At 38.6% G+C, this 17,398-nt stretch overlaps 1 protein-coding gene across 5 annotated transcripts in view; it reads right to left on the reverse strand.

Annotated features, from left to right (window-relative positions):
• RASSF9 (Ras association domain family member 9) overlaps positions 1-16,707 on the reverse strand; it is a 30,188-nt gene extending 13,481 nt beyond the window's left edge. The window contains exons 1-2 of one of the 5 annotated variants that reach the window (XM_065041846.1): positions 15,932-16,463; positions 3,383-3,457 (exon numbers count right to left, since the gene is read on the reverse strand). Coding sequence is in view for 1 of the 5 variants with exons in the window: in XM_005499823.3 (XP_005499880.2) it covers positions 15,932-15,978 (47 nt within the window). In the remaining 4 variants the exon portion in view is untranslated. The other 4 variants (XM_065041853.1, XM_005499823.3, XM_065041837.1 and 1 more) reach the window with 4 other exon arrangements.
• Positions 16,708-17,398: the final 691 nt, after the last annotated feature.

A 17,398-nucleotide genomic window follows, 5' to 3' on the forward strand; every position in this document is an offset into this window, starting at 1 on the left:
CTTAATCCCTTCTACAGAGGAATACCATCACCTCAGTTAGCTACTGTACAATATTGCATATAACTCAACAATGACCTATGGTGAAAATTTCTGTACATTCAACCATTTTACACTTTATTAGTGCTCTATGACATATTTCAGTAAAATATTTTAATTGGAATGCGATAGTGCTATTCTGTCGTAGAATAAGTAACATTAAAAGTATAACAGTTTTAGAAAAAAAAAACTCTATGATAATTATTTTATGGTAAATAAGTCATTCACACCAGGTTTTTGTTGACTTAAAATGTCAGACTTTAGTAAAAATCCCATGGGAAATTGTGTGTTTCATTCTAATAACGGTACTGCTTGCACACAGGTGCCTGAACAGGGTCCAATATTTAAGAAAAAAACAAAAAACACAAACCAACAAATGGCACTACTTAAAACAGATATAAAAGAAATAAAATTATACAACAAGAAGAACCAAGGAGGACTGACAGTAATAATTCCATCATCTGATAAGTAGATAGACAGCAGAGTTTATACTAGGTAGAAAATAATCCAAGAAATTGCACTAACACAGAATGTTGCACTTCTAGAAAGAAATTAAAGACATTGTAAGAGGAATTATACATTTTGCTCAGTAGATAAGAGTGATAGTTATGGCTGATTATCCTGAACATCCTCCCGCCACCCCTTCATTTAATAATGACATAACTCTCTGTCATTGCTGCAGTGGCAGATGCTGTTTTGCAAAATCTCATTGGCAAAGTTCTAGTGTAGATTTTCAGCAGAGGTGACCAAAAGGTTACCAAGTCCTATCCTTCAATTATTACGTCTGCCCTGTACCATGTTTATGCTCCCAACCACTTAACCTACAAGCAAATGCAAAGGCTGCAGTCTCCATTCAGATGAAGTCTGCATCTGCCCCTGCCCTTTTCTCCTGTCTTACCTCTGAAATTACTTCTCTCCCCCTAAGGGTATACATTCTCTATGAACTACATCTACACTTTAAATCTGCCTTCCTGTCAGACAAATAATCATTTCTCCACTGTATATTCAAAGTCAAAAGGTTGGTAAGTGGATATTAGTCAAAAAAATTGTTGGAATTGTGATGAGTAACATCAGCAAGTGTGCTGTATACACAAAATGCCATGACAGGTAACATGTTCACTGTTTCAGGTCTGTGTTTTTGGTGCCCTGAAACTGTGGAGGTTTGAGAACAGAGGAGAGCTAGCTGTCCACCAAAATATTTTCCAAGATGAGCAACAATAACATTAACAATTTGCTTTACTAGGAAAACATGCTTTGATGTGTATATTGCAACTGCTACCAAGGAAGCAGCTGTGACACAGGAATGGAAGATCCAGGAAAAACTCCAGAGCCAAAACAAACACTGGCATATTCAGCAGTAATAATTATTTAGACCCTGATGGGGCCAAAGCAAAGATGGGCATTTTCAAATTCCTCAGTGCTAGTGAGCAAGATTCAAAATTTAGGAATATCAACATTGCAAATGCTACATCTTGGTTTTGTGCAGTGGGTAGTTCTCACTAGCTGATAAATGAAGATGTCACTGCTGTTTTACATCTACCAAAAGAATTTTGCTACATTGCAAAAATATAATTCTCTATTTTGTTTCAGTGTCTAAATGCCTATGCATATTCAAGCATTGATTAAACCATACAAGCTTTATGAGGCTCCTATTAATAATGTACAGAACGTGTCTAAAATTCCATCACTTTAAATAATACATAAGAACTAGAAAAATTTATACCTCGTTTAGAACACATACTTCTAAATGACAAAGTCAGAGCTGCTATTACAGCTAACAGATTTTTTTTTTATCTGCTTCTTCATTACAACTTTTATTACTGCCTTCTAGAAGCTGCCTAGTTGTTTACAAGCTTTTGACATCAAAGCAGCATGGGGAATTCCAAGGGTTAAAAGCAGGAGTTTTGTGGTTGTTGTCATTCCATGAAGTTCAGTTTAGCTTCTGTTGAAAGGCAAACATATACTATTGCCCTCCCTTGGGTTTGTTGACATCTTGCTCAGTGAAGAAATAAACAGAAAGCATTCTGAGGCTGGGTGTGGACTGCCAAAACATGAACAAAGCACACTATAGGGAGACCAGTGACAATAAGGTAAGCTGAATAAAGGAGTAAGATAAAGACAAGGAAATAATAAGATTTTGTGCCAGCTTTCCAGTACTCCCTGGGCAAAAGGAGGCTGGGATGGTTACCTTCTTATGAACACTTATACACATTGCATGGCTCGAACAGCTCAGTGTACTTCTCTACTCCTGCTACTCCATGTGAGGCAGATGCTAACCTCATTCACAAAGGAAAGAAAGAAAGTCCAGATGGACCAGGTTTCTTTTCACCAGTCCTCAAGCTGAGGTCAGGCTCAGCAAAGCATCTCTGCTTTTTCTTATAGTCTTTTCCTGATGGCTACCTACTCTAACTACTTCTGTAGCTGCTGTAGCAGCAGCCTGTGGCAAGTTTCAGAATCTGGACACTCCTTGATTCTGAAAAGGAACATGTAGGAATCACTATTTTTAACTTCTTTTTTTTTAAAAACCCCAACACTCTGCAGACCCACCCCCAAATTATACAAAATTACTTACAAAATAACTATCCTAGGAAAGTTATTGCCCTAAATAATATTTTATTGCTGTATCTAATCTTATAGATTAGCAATTGTATTATTTAAATTATCTTGAAGTAATTTAGGCAATTTGACGTCTCCCTGACGTTCCTATCTCCTTGCACGTGCCAGCTCTGCTAGTTCAATCAAAGGATTTCCATCTGGATAAACTGGCAGGGAAAAATAAATAAATAAATAAATAAATAAGACACTTGTCTTGTTTGGTTTTGGTTTTGTTTTTTTTTTTTTTTGAGTAGTGCTCCTTGCATTGGGTTCCATGGTGTCAGGTGAATATTACTAGTGCAAAGAAAACAGCAAAGTGACCAGGAGCCTGGAAAGGGGACTTGGGACTGCCCTTTGTGCAACAACAGGCCTTTAGATATGTTAAGCCACCTCACCAAACTTCACTCTTTCTTAACGTATTGGCATCCAGTAATTTTTCAAAATATTGGGTTTCTGTATCATAAAACCTGCTTTGAGTATCTTTTTACAGTTTTCCAGGAGTTAGAAAGGCAGGATTTGGTTTAATTTTCTTCTGTATTTACTGCAAGAAATTTTGCAGAGAGTGAACCATCCCAATTCGAAATGATACTGTATGATCTTCCCAGTTTCATTTGCTTTCATTAAGTTATATTGAAGATGTCATCTCAAATGGGGTTCTATCAAGACCTAATTTACAATCAATTTTTTTTCCTAATTTCTCCCTCAAACTTTCTAAAAGGTAATTCAATGACAAATGTGTTCTATTACTTACAGTATCTGAAGAGCTGAGAGGAAAAGAAGATGAGATGTTGAAGTGGACCCTTATAAAAATCTTCACCCTGAAGAGCTAAATTAAGTACAAGATACATAATTATGCTAACAAGCAGAGTGGACATAAATTTTGAAAAAAGAAATCTGAAGCATTTCACTGTGAATTGACAATCTGAGAGATTTATGCAGCTTGTGCTTTCAAGTAATTTTCTAAATTTGCTTATCAATGAATGCTTCAATACATAGTTAGTCAGACACAGGCTGATTTGGCTTCTGAAATATCACCACATCCTCTCTGAAGAAGCTACTGAACAAATGAAATAAATTGTTAACCAGCTGTGCTCTGCCCTAGCCATGGATATGCTAAAGAAGGCACAGGAGCTTGCAAAACTAGTTCCAGCCAGCTGAGCAATAGAGGTAGGGAAGGTAAGAAGGAAGGAATTGCTGTCTGGAAGCAAGATTAATGCTGGATTACAAAGATCAAGAGCGATGGGAAATCCACTGGACTGATGTAAAAAAGAAAGAGTAGGCAAGAAAGAGAAACACAGAATGGTATTCCGTAGCACACACACAATGCTTTCAGGTGTGAGAAGATAAAGGAAACTGACTGCAGAGGTAAGATGTTCCCTGATTCAGATAAAAAGCCATGTGAATCCTAAAATATTTGAATGATCATGATTTAAGCCCCAAAACTGTTCTAGAACAGGGATAACGAGTACAGATAATGAGTTTCCAGCTGGGGCCACCTGAAGAGGCTCCTAGCCTTCTCAGTTGCCCACCACAACCCTCTCACTGGAGCTGAGCTGCTTGTTTGACCTCCAAACCATATGAGTCATGATGAATTAGATCATAAAGATAAAGGCCTTGTTAAACCATCTAAGATAATCCACCTGAATGTGATTGAACAATTTAGGAAGAAATCATTCACAAATTTGATGCAGCTGAAAAGATGGTAACCCTGATAGAGGATTTGTGATGAACAGTGAGAGCAGGTGTGGTCCAAAAACCTGCATTGGGCTCAGTTGAAGCCAAACAAGGCTTCAAAGAGGTGTCTGTGGCCAAAGGCCAAGGCAGGCCCAAGAAATGATTGGGTTAGTTTTGCGAGACACATCTATGGCAGGATAGCAATTATGCCAAGAGGGCTGTGACACCAGAAAGACACTGCAAACTACTTGTTGTCTTTAGTTCACAGAAAGTCAGACTGACTCAACATTCAAATTAATACAATGTTTTTTTATTTCACACATCCAAATGTCTTCGCAGGTGGGGATCCTTTCAACATATGAGCAATTCAGATGACTTCATAGCTCAGGGAGGATAAAAAAGCAGTTTGCTTCTAACAGGGAACTTCATAAGCTCAGTGGATACTGTGGTGACAGCTGAATGAAGGCATTCTTCCTTCTGCCATGTGAACAACTCTGTGATGTTTGGAGAAATATACATATTTATCATTCTTCTATGGCATGTTCGCATTCTGTTTGTCACTTCTGACTTTTAAAGAACTTTTGTACACACCCAGTTTTGTAATATGTAGATGAATATGTATGCAATCTACGGAAGTGGCTATTTTGGCACATATTGTTTATATATATAATGATTTGGGGGTTGTAATATGTTTTATTGTATGTTGGATGTAGATGATACAGGGTAGATCTATAATAAGATATGTGAAAGTATATCTCATGTGCTATACATATTCATTACATGATCACATACAACACAAACTGTCATATCTGCATTTATATACTGAATATATGCTTACCATGCACAAATGCTTTAGCATTAAAAAATATGCTTAAGTTGCAGTCAAGTACTCAAAAATTCCAAACATTGGTGTTAATGTTTTCCATGCTACTTAGTTCAACAAAAATGAATTAGATTAAGCATATCCATAGCAAGATTAATTCTTTCCATTACATCGAACCCCTGCCTCACTTGAATGCATTCAAGAGACAATATTCAGTTTTGCTAGAGCCACAGAAGATACTTAAGCATTGCAGACAATGACTGTTACAACTTTCAGGTGTCTTCCCCACTGCTGAAATTCATAATCCCCTCTTGGACACCTAAACTTCCACAAAAAAAGTACTATGGAAGAGTTCAACTCCTAAAAATGGGGTTTGCTGACACCAGCAAGTTCAGCAGGAACTGACCCACAGTAGTCAGAAACATGAACAAAAGGGCAGGTCTTAGGTACTGTTAGACTAGATTTAGACGTTCACTGCATAAAAAATACAATATGAATTAGAACAGTAACCAAAAGACTGATCCCCTTTTCCCACTGAAGCCTTCCAACACAATCCTTGTCTTTCTCTGGGTTACTCTAAAAAAAAAAAAAATGGAACAGCTTCAAAAGGAAGTATTGTTTTTCAATTTAAAATAACTTGACAGAACTGTCCTGACAAATACATGTTGAGGATGCCACTGTGGGCATCTCACAGGGGTGTTCTGGCCATCAGAATGTCTGGCTACACTTTCTCTGTTGTTGCACATGCTCTGAACAGGGCTATTAGATGGGATCTTATGGTTGAAAAAGCCAAAATATGGCCTTTTTCTTAATTTTGGCAGAGTGTGAGGGAGGCACGTAACTGCAGGGTTTTCAAGACCACTGTGAGACATGATGGGAGTATAGGTAACTGGTGAGTGCTGCCAATCAAAATGTTACTACCTCAGGATTTAATCATGATTTTGTGAACATCAGAAGTTCTTAAAGCTTATCTTAGGTGACTACCATGACATCTAGGTACCAAAGTCTCCTTCATAAATCCAGCCCTTGTTACTTATATTTGTTCAATATGTGTCCATTTTATATCTTCTCTCAGTACTACCCCTTACAGAAGACACTTTTTTTTTAATTTAATCTTTTGCTATATATATTTTATCACCAGATATGCAGTTGCTTCACAAGCTGAGGGAACAGAACTTCCTTTTACAAACCAAAGTTCAAAAAGATTTATGCCAAAGTTATCCTCTTCTTTAAGTTCTTATACTGGCTAACTGAATTCGTATCCATAGAGATGTCCAAAGCAGGGTACCCATAAACATCCTTTGCTCAGCCCTTGTGCAAAACAGGTTACAGGACACTGTATTAGCAAATGAGGAACATGCACTGAGTAACTACTTTTGTAAACTATGGTTTATGTGACCTGCCCAACATCACGTAGGAATTTCGTGGCAGGGGCAGGGAAGACATCCAGGCCATTAGGATGGTTCTACCTTAATCATATATTATCCACCTGTAATTCACCTCTCCATTCACTATTCCCTTTTTAATTTATAAAATGAATGGTAGAAAAGATGGTTAATTAGATGGTCTACAAAGTCTGAGCATGCTCCATGAAGACCTTCCCTTTGAAAGTGATCAGGGTGGAGCTCATGTAATCTACCTTAAGCTATTTAAAATGTAGATGTGTTGACAAAGATAATTTTCTGACCTTACTCTGTAATCAGTGGCATAAGATAGGCACCTCCAAAAGGGTGACTAATCCCATACTGAAAACCTGTCTAAGGCTGAATGAATTGCCCTCTGGAAGTGTTTAGATGTACCCATTAACTACAAAGAGTACTGAGATGACTAGATACCTAAATTTTCAATAGCTCAAGTTGAGTAAAATGAAGCTTGACTTTTGTGTTTTACTGCGTACCTCAATCTTATGAAGAGTCTGAGTGTCAGTAAAAGTAAGAACTCTGACCATCCACAACTGCAGTTCCAAATAGCTCAGATCTTTGTCTGATACCTGTAGTGGCCTTCATAGGTAAACAAAGATTATTAGATGCCTGCCTAGACCTTAAACTACCAAAAGTCTGGGAAAATGCAGTAAAGTCAATATCAATCCTAAACTTTTGCTAGAGAACTGGCTTTGTACAGAGCTTTTCGGTAAAACAGGATGCTAACAACAAAGTAGCCCTGAGAGATACAGGCAATAATCAATTTAAACAAGTATAGTAAGTGCCTTAGCAATCAGTGCAGAGGAAGTCTGTCAACAGGTAACGTCCAAGTGAAACAAGAGTTCAGAACACCAATTCACCAATTATGAAGCCAACAGAAACAAATGCACCTGAAAGTCAGAGTATGATCCTGGATTTATAAATATCACTAAGCCACTCTTTGATTAGTGAGCAGAATCTGATAACTTCCTATGACAAATGAGACATACTTTATGTCATCAAAACAGTGCCCCAACTGATGCCCTGAGAAATTTTGTGGTTTAAGAGTGCTTTCACAACGGAAACTGTGCTCTGTAGAAATAACCCTTTTGAATACAGAGGAGGTTGGGGAAAGCAAACTAAGGTGTTCCACGTGGATGAAGGAATCTATTAACACAGAGCAAATTACAGGTTCAAGATCCAAGGGCAGACTCTCTTAAAAATTAGTAGTCTTCCCTCAACTACCTTATTCCACTGAGGCCATGCATCCTTACAAGTTAAAGTAAACTTATTTATACATGACCAAAACAAAACTTGGTCCAATAGATTATTACATTTTTATAAATCTGATTTTGTCCCCAAATGAGAGAGTGTTATGTTTTTATATATTTAAGCTTTGTTAGTTTTGTATTATTAAAAGGAGAACAAAATAAATATCTTATGCTTTACAAGGTGGCTGATTTTATTTGCTGTTATGATGGGAATTTCACAGCTCAAAATTCTCTATATCAATGAATGCAAACAGGGGTGGCAAATTAAAAAAGAAAATCACATTGACAGTTTTGACCCTCAAAATCAAAATATATTTATTAATTTCATTCAGAGCAAATACCTACCTCTGTATAAAGATATTTTCCTCTTATCATTACACTGTAGCTGACTTATAAATATAGGGGGGAAAAAAAAAAAAAAAAAAAAAAAAGTCCCAACCCAGGAAAACAGAGATTTACATCACCTCCAAGATTACAACATGAGAAACAAGTCAGAAGCCTGGCTTCTTCTAATGCTAATGCTCAAAAATGTATGTCTAGCAACCATCCAAACTACAAATGAAATGGTTCAAATTGGCAGATGCAAACACGTACTCAGGCAGACAGGCAAGAGAGTGAAATACGAAAACGTCAGTGAAAGATAAACATGTATTTAAATAAAGTGTATTTCAGAGGTGTGCCAAACTTGCACTGGAAAAATTTTCTTTCACATTTAGTGTTTTTTATTACTCCCCACATGATATCAGGACTTAGGTATCATAGCATTAAAAATACAGTTACATAACAGCCTTATTATCATTATCAGTGAAAAACTTCAAACCTTTCTTTCTGGTTTTTGGTTTCAAAAGTTAACTTTCTTCCCTTATGTTCACCACATAAAAACACCTAAAAAATCTGTTAAGACACACGTGATATTTTTTAACTTACTTTCTTTCTCTGACATTACAACCCTCCTCAGAAGCCATTTTTAACATTATTAAATGTTTCAGACCATTGAAATTTCTTCAGTGAATCATGTGAAATCAAACCTAAACAAACCACAGTATATTCTCATTTCTCTGTGTGGCAGCCAGCTCTAGTGGACTGTACAAGAATTAGAAACAAGCAACTCCCAGATTTTATTCATACCTCTCCCACTAACTGGCTTTCGCACTCTGCACTTCTGTAGATTTTACACTGTCTAGTCATGCCCTATTTATTTTCCTGAGGCATGTTATATTATCACCCATATTACAGCTAAGGAAAACTAAGTATGCTTATCAGTTGTCTGAGGTCACAAACAAGTTGGTATCATTATCACTATTACAACACATGAACCTTAAATGTATCTCTGGATAGGTCGAGACAGGAAAAAGTGACTAGTGGATGGTTCTGATGCCTTTTCGAGGCAAGTTCCAGTAAGGTGCTAAAAAATGTTTCTTTTGGGCAAGGCTCCCCAAAAAATGCACCTTCCAAAATCACTAATTAGCCCTTGCATTTTATACTGATGTTTAACACATATGCATGAGAAATTATTTATGAAAAATTCTCATTTTTATTGCAAGAATTTTGCAACTCCATGGAAAATTGACAACCCTTGAAGGTAAAATGCCATCCCCGGAATTTGCATGAGAACTATACCACACTCAATTCTAAGTAATTTTTTTCTGCTGGGAGATGTAAGCATGGAATAGTTGATTAAAACACAGACCAGACAAAAACTAATCTGATATAAATTTTCAGAGAACTCTGCATGGCATTTGTCTGTAACAGAGTATCTTACCTACCAGAAAATTACACTGAGCTGTATTTGTTTAGAACCATAGAATGTCCTGAGTTGGAAGGGACCCACAAGGATCATCGAGTCCAACTCCTATCCTTGCATTTGACAACCCCACAGTTCACACCATGTGTCTGAGGGCATTGTCCAGTCTCTTCTTGAACACTGTCAGGCTTGGGGCCATGACTGCCTCGCTGGGGAGCCTGTTCCAGTGCTCCACCAGCCTCTGGGTGAAGAACATTTTCCTAATGTCCAATATGAAGTGCCTACATTCCTTAGAGGATGGTTCTGGCCCTTGTTGCATAAGTAAATTTAGTCATCTATTTTGCCGTCTAATTCCATTTGGCTGATCACTCTTTCTGCTCATCCTGAAACCATTTGTCTCTTATCTGTTGTGTCTTATGTGAAATTGTGTAACATGATAACACTGCAGAAGAAGACAGAAAGTCACCATGTTGAGACTATCATAACAAGTAAGAGAAACAACAAAAGTGACAATAACAGCTCAGTCACCTATGCAGACAACTGGGTACTAACATATCCAACATTTAGTTCTAGGCTTCACTTAGTGTGTGGTGTTAAACAAAAAACTTTATCTTGCATCATCCATTCTGTCACCATTAATAAGGATGTATCTACATACTAAATATAGAAGTTGGATGAACTAATTAAGGCTTGTACAGCATGTGTGATGGTAATGCTTGCAAATAATAATGTTTAAGAACATTCTTTTAAGTTGTTATTATTCATCATATAAAACAAATAAACAAACAAAATAATATTTTCTGAGCGTAAGGGTGTACTTTTGCAGGCTGATCAGGAGGTACCCCTCTGTGATTATCACTGACTTTTAAAAAAGTCCCCATCTCTGAAAACTTATATCTCTCTATAGAAATCATTACACATTTAGCAACATGTGTAAGTCTTTTCTCTGCACGTAAAATGCTGTTTTTTCATCAGTAAAACAGGGAATGAACACTAACTAGCAAGATTTTTCTTCCACAATACTAAAAAAGTCTGAAGTGTATCTTCTCAGCCTGACTCTATGTTGTATTAGTGTTTTAGAGTAACTTCAATGTAACCTGAGCACTGCTATTTCCTTAGATGGTGTAGTATTACACACATCTATTACTTATTTTATTTACTCCTTTGGAATGAAATTGATGTATGCCCTCCTGGAAGAGTAGATAATTAACTCTTTAGAAATAAGGTTAGTGTTTTGTTAGATGAAAAGCTCTTCCTGAAAATGAAGTGAACAAATATGTACAAAGATTATTAGAAAATGTATGCAACCATTTTGACCCCTGAGACAAAGCTAACAAGCCAGACCAGAAAATAAATTATAATGTATGATCTCTGGCTCAAAAAGAAACTCCCTCTTTGATAGTTCACTAATACATCTCACAGTCAAAGAAAAGCAAAAATAAAGAGAATATGTTCCACCATTACTGAACAACCACCATCTTTTCAATCTAAAAATTTAACACAGATAGCAACACTACTTCTAAATAAGCTCTTATCTACCCACTCCAACATACATACCAAATGCCTAGTAGTCTTGAATGAAAAGGACCTTTATAGCTTCATATAGACTTTCCTCCAGGTATGCTCATCCAAGAGGAGAAGTATTGGACAACTCACACGATCCCATGAGACTCACAGTATGGGTCATACACAGTTCATTCAGATAAGCAGCTGATCTCCAAGAGCTTTTCCAGTCCAAACCTAAATGCTGAGTATTTGCAGTTTTGCTTCAGCAAGACTTTGAATGCACGGCAACGTACTCAACCATAGAGCAGCAGAGATGTTCAGAGCAATACTCAAATCAGTGTGCTAACTAGGTATGATGAGAAACTACTGGAGGGAGGGAGGAAGGGAGGGAACATGGTAATGAAAAGTCAGTATCAGATAGATGAAGTCTCTAATCTAATTCATTAACCTGGGCTTGTAATATAAAAACTGAGAGAATAATTGAATGTTTCTCTCACTGGGGAGGGGCCTCTGACTGTCAGGACAGGAAGAACTCTCTCTATATCTGTACAAATTAATGTGTATACATGGTCTTTCTTTCCACCTGTGAACCAGGGATGAGCTGATGAAAAAGAAGCAGACATAAAGAGTAGGCAAAGAAAATCATTGCTTCCTATACAGAAACACTCTGCTAACTGCCGTGGCACTGAGACATGGACAGTAAATGGAGGGGAGTCAAAAAAAAAAAAAAAAGGAAACGCAAAAACCATAAATACAGTTAAATAATAATATATTTGTAACACAACTGTTTCATCATCAATCAGCACTCTGCGTTCAGATGTGTTGTATTTCAACAGAACATACAAATCATTGTGGTAAACTTAGAAACAACATGAATTACTCTGACAAAAAATATTTGTCAAATTATTTGTGACTAACAGGACAGCCCGACAGCACCAAGGACAACTATGTGAAGAAGACAGACTCTCTGTATCTTCTTCCTTTCAGATTGCTACTTCCCTGGTTACAACTTGCATGGAACAGTTGATAAGTTTGGGTAAGGTTTATGTGAAAAACCCCAGGAAGTGGCCTCAATGAAAGAGAAATAGCAATGAAGTCAGCTTCATTAATGTGAGATCGCTGGGCAGATAAGACAATGACAGATGCAGATATCCTTGAAATGATGAGTAAATTTTGAAGTATTTAAATGAACCAGAAGACCAATTGTCAGAAGGGACCAAATCTAGCATGAGCAGAGAAGTCCTAAACTTACAGAAAATCAAAGGGGTGTAGATTCCTGTTCTACCTAGTAACCAGGAAATTTTATACAATGTGGAACCCCTGTACATAAAAACTGCAAGTATATACACTCCGTATTTGTTGTTCATATTTGGATAGAGAGCTGTTTTGTCTCTGTGCAGTGCAATGTGTTAGATCAATACTAGACCTTATCTGCAAGGAACTCAGCGCCCTTTCTCTTTCTTTGGCTGAGCATTTCCTCATAGTAACACACATCCAAAGTGTGATGTCAGCTGAGCATTCCTCACGCTTCCAGAGAACAGCATCTTTAAGAGATATGAATACAAATATATCCCCTTGAGTTTATTCATGTTGCAGAGACTTAGTCTTTCAGGAAACTGTCCCTTTTCCTTTATTGCCTTAGAGGGTACAGCTTGTCCCTGCTGAGCACATTCGGATTTGTAGCAGGGTGGGGCATGGCCTTGCTACCTTTTGGATGCATTGTTCTTCAGAGGACACCCTGACAAGCACATACACGCTCTAGGAAATACAATTATTTCTGCTTGTCACAGGAGGTCAAAGAATAGTATAAAAACTCCTCATAACTCTTGAAAAAGATATTGAGATATCACTCTCTTTTTGGCCAATAAAAATATGTTTGGGCCACATTCCTAGTCGCTGCTTCTCTGAAATCAAATCAGGGCTTACAATGAACCAATGGTTACGCAGGTCTTGTGCTGTCTCTCTGAATGAGCAAGATTTCAGCAGCCCAAGAGAGCAATACCTGCTGAAGATCTTTCAATTACTAGAAGCAGTACAGAGTTTGTTTTCCAGAGGTTTAATGTCAGCTTCTTTCTCTGAAGGCTCATGGCACCCCAGCCAAAATCCCTCACCTCTCACTCGAATACCTCATGCAGACAGATACAGTTAGAATAGCATCTTTGTATAAACTCTGAGGTCTTAGAAAATGACTTTTTGTGATCTGGATGTGAAGAGTCTACTATAAAACAGGGCCTTAATCTGGGACCTCTGGGCAATGCTACAAGACAAGCACTAATTATAGAGGTATCCTCTTTTTATCTGTGTGAATGACTATAATGCCTTCATTTTCCTTCTGGCTGTTCTTCCAGCTACCTTAGCTTTATGCCTTCCTCCTGCAAACATAGATTTTATTCCTCATTTGCTTATCTGATAACTCTCAAGAGTTATATTTGCATGTAGTTAATGGTCATTAAATAACTTCCAGTGGAAAAGCAAAATGTGAAGAGAGGGAAGGAGAGTGCTTGCTCCTCCTGTACTCCACCTTTACGCAATACTTTTTCTGTTTCAAAACTGAGTTTCTCAAAGAGAAACACTAGACCTAATAAACAAAGCAGCTGATTAAATATATACATGTACGTTTGTCCCTTTTTGGTTCCACTTTACAGGTAGGCAAACTAAAACAGGGTAATGAGCTACAAGTTCTGACTCCTCAGCTACTGCTCTAAACACAGTCAAGGATTTTAAACTCACATGACTTCCTTTTCAAGGTTTCAAATTAATTAACAAAGATACAATTATAATGAAAAAAAAAAGTCATTACATAGTTCTTCAAACATACTACAAGACCCTTTTACTAACTGCATGAGCAGAATTTAATTATCAAAATTCATTATCAAAAGCTAATGTTAAATACACAGAAAGTAAAATATTTGAATATACTATAATGCATCTTAAGAATTCTGTAGTTTGCTTTGTTCTTGACGATCCCCCCATCTCCATTTCTGTAGTCACAAGACTTTCAGCCCCTTCTTACTGTCACAATATGTTTCTGCCATTAAATGTATTAATTCATTTTTTTGGTGGGGGTGGGGTCATGAGAGGAGGGAGAGAGTGAGAAATGAAAGTGCTAGATGTTCACAGTAATGGCTCCTTTGATATTTTAATTTTTATTGGCTATTTAAAGCTTTGGATTAGGACTTGCTTTTCCCGAGGAATGAAATTTCACATCAGCAAGCACAGTGAGATTGATTGCAATTAGTATGAAACATCCAAAAGAGAAAGAGTTTCAGTATTGAATGGAGTGAAACTTGTGCTTTGTGATTTAATACAGCTATTCAGGTAACTGACGGCAGTAGCAAAGCTTCTATTTTAACAGTAATAAATTTACAGCTCTATGTAAAAGTAACTTCATGTAAAAGTTCATGCTCATCTTTCTAGATCTTCTGAACATAAAATGGCCACATGAGAAGCACATCAAAGTTTTTGTTTCCAGATATGTTAGCAAAACACATTGCTTAACCAGTAACCTACAGCATTAACAACTCTAAAATAGTATCCTATTTTTTTTAAACCTTGACTGTAACTGTCTTTCCAATTTCTCTTCCATAGAATTTGCTAAATTAATATTTTCACACAATCCCAACAAATGCAGTTCCTCCAGAATAACTTTCAGTGTATCAAATGGGAAACCCGAAAAAAAAAAAAATCAGGACATTTTTACTTGACTTTTTAGGGAATCCCTCTGAAAAAGATTTTCCCTTGCACTTCCTTAAATACGAAGTAAACTTCAGTGGAAAGCACCAGTAAAAGTGTGGAAGAGATTACAAATTATTTTGGAGTTTCTCACTTAGCCAAAATTTCAGTGATCTGCTTCAAGTTCAGTCTCAGCTAGTTGGGTTCGGCCACTGTAAATTCCATAGTGTACAAGCAAATTTGCTACACTCCAAGCAAATTTACTCTTAAAACAAAACAAAACAAAAACCAAACTAATGCCATTCTAGCACTTAAAATTATTACATAACTCTTTTCCTTTTTACAGCTGGTGTGCATGGCATGTGGAAGCATGCATGACATGAGGGGCAAAGTCCCCACAAAGAAACTTTGCAGGGGCCAACCAAGGGGCCACTGCTGCCACCCTGAACGTATTTCTAGGAAAAAAAACAAAACCAAAACACTCAAGTTGAGCTGAACCTAAAGCCTAACCAAAAAAAAGCATCCCCTTCTGCCCACGCTGGAAGATCGGTGCTCTCCTACCTGCCAGGCTAATAGCAAGCGGACGGGGTAAGGAACAGGATCGACCCTAAGTGCTTGCAGGCTGCGGCTCTCCCTCCCAGACAAACGGGGGGAAAGCGAAGGGGCCCGGAGGAACCCGGCCCGGCGCGGCTCGGTCTGCCGCAGCCCCCGTGAGAACCTCGGGGAGTTTTTCCCCACCGCGGGTGAGGGGGTCCAGGTCCCCCCCGGCCGTCGGGACTGGCCGCCGCAGGCAGGACCCGCACACGGGGGCCACCAGCTTTTCCTCCCAGCCCCGGCCGAGTCTCACCTTGTTAACACAGGGGATTTCCAATGTTCGCCTCGGTTTAGACGGGGCAGGTTCAAAGTCAGGGGGAGTTATCTTCCCCTCACTGAAAATATTGCCCAGGAGCCATAAGAGCCAGATCGAAGAAGTGAGAGCCAGGTCCAGAGGGGCAAGGGAGGGGGAGAAGCGCCCCTTCCCTCCGCACACGCCGACCCTCTCCCTCCTCCCCGAATCCCACTCGCAGGTGAGCCCCTAAGTTACAGCTCCTGGGAGCGGCATGGGTCCAGAGCAACACATCCTTCCTCCAGAACCAAAAAAAAAAAAAAGTATGAAAGACATCCATCCCGTATCGCCCTCCCTTTTCCTCCATGTACCCACGCACTTTACCTGTTTTTATGCCGGGTTTTTAATAAATTCCTTCCAAAGGGAGCCATGATTCCAGAGGCAAAAGCATAACATCAGCGATCCCCAAACAATTCGAGGGTGTTCCCTTCTCCCCTATTTTTTCCCTGAGCGCCTTCCAGCTTGTTAATAGTCACTGAGCGTAGCGATGAGCTGGAAGTTGTGCAATTTACTGCTAACTTTGAACTCCGGCTCGTTGCTGCTGCTGCTGCTGCTGCACCTTTGGAGTCCTGCCCAGCTGCAAACTTGAAGGAGGCGTTTTAGGAGCAGGAAAAAGAAAGGAGGGGAGAAATACGCACTTGCTCCTGTGATGTGAAGTTATGCACAAAACTTGCTAAACTTTCAGTCTCGTCACCCTCAGGGCATCAGCCAGCAAATGGGAAAGAAAGGGGTTTTGCTCTGGTGGGGAACTTTGTAAAAACACACAACAAAAGGGCTGAAAACTTTTCCCGGCAGGCTCCAGCTACTTTAGGTCAAGTTGTTCAACTAAACACCAGCATTAATGAAGGGCAAGCAACAGTTGCCACACCAGTTCTCAGTGCATAATAACCTGCCTTTGCAGTACCTCTTTACAAGGTGTTGAACAAGTAATGGGAAGATGAAGGGAAAAATCAGATTGCTGTAGCCCCTCTGCCCTCCCTCGATTTGTAAGTAAATGAGCTATTTGCATTAAAGCCTCCACAGACTAAAAGCACCTCTGAAAACCTCTTAAGCGTGGCCTAGCAGAGTGAGGCAGCAACATGAAAATCTCACTTGGTGCTGCAATGTTGCAGGACCTTTTTTTTTGTTATTATTTTAAGCTGGCTTCACCAGAACGGAAATGAACACACACACCACAGTTCCTGTTTGCTGGAACCCCGTGGGAATGAGAGATTCAGAGTAAAGCTTCAGAAGGAAAAACTTTTTAAAGCTTCAGAAGGATTTTTTAAATTTTTATTTTTTTTTTTTTTAATCCTCCCCTATGCTCCAAGGTGGACCTGAGCAAGGGAAAGTGGACCCATTGCACCCCAAAGGCTGATGCTGGTGGGTCAATGTTCAGGGGCAGATGGGAGAAGTCCCTAGTGTGGCCCTCACCCACACTACCCCTCTATTTAGTTATTTCAACAAGTACATATTGGATGAAAAACACTTATTTTTTTCTTTTTTTTTCTTTTTTTTTTTTGTTGCTTTTGTTGTTCGTTTGTTTGTTTCTCACATATTATAGGCCAAATTCTTTATGTGGCCACCTAAAGGTGCAGCACAATAAGGAACCGTTTTATTAACCGGGGGGATGATTAAATACAAGTTTACTAGAGTAAGGACTTATCTGAAAAAAAGGCTTTTTCTTTTTCTGAAATTCCCTTTTTGTCCCTTAGTCAAGATAGTCACAGCAGCCTGAAGAAACCAAAGCAAAGGCCCATTCCATGGGTTACCTATTACTGGCAGCTCTGGGAATACCCCACATATTTTCAG

Source organism: Columba livia, chromosome 1, assembly GCF_036013475.1.
Source record: "Columba livia isolate bColLiv1 breed racing homer chromosome 1, bColLiv1.pat.W.v2, whole genome shotgun sequence".
In the NCBI taxonomy this organism is placed as follows: domain Eukaryota; kingdom Metazoa; phylum Chordata; class Aves; order Columbiformes; family Columbidae; genus Columba; species Columba livia.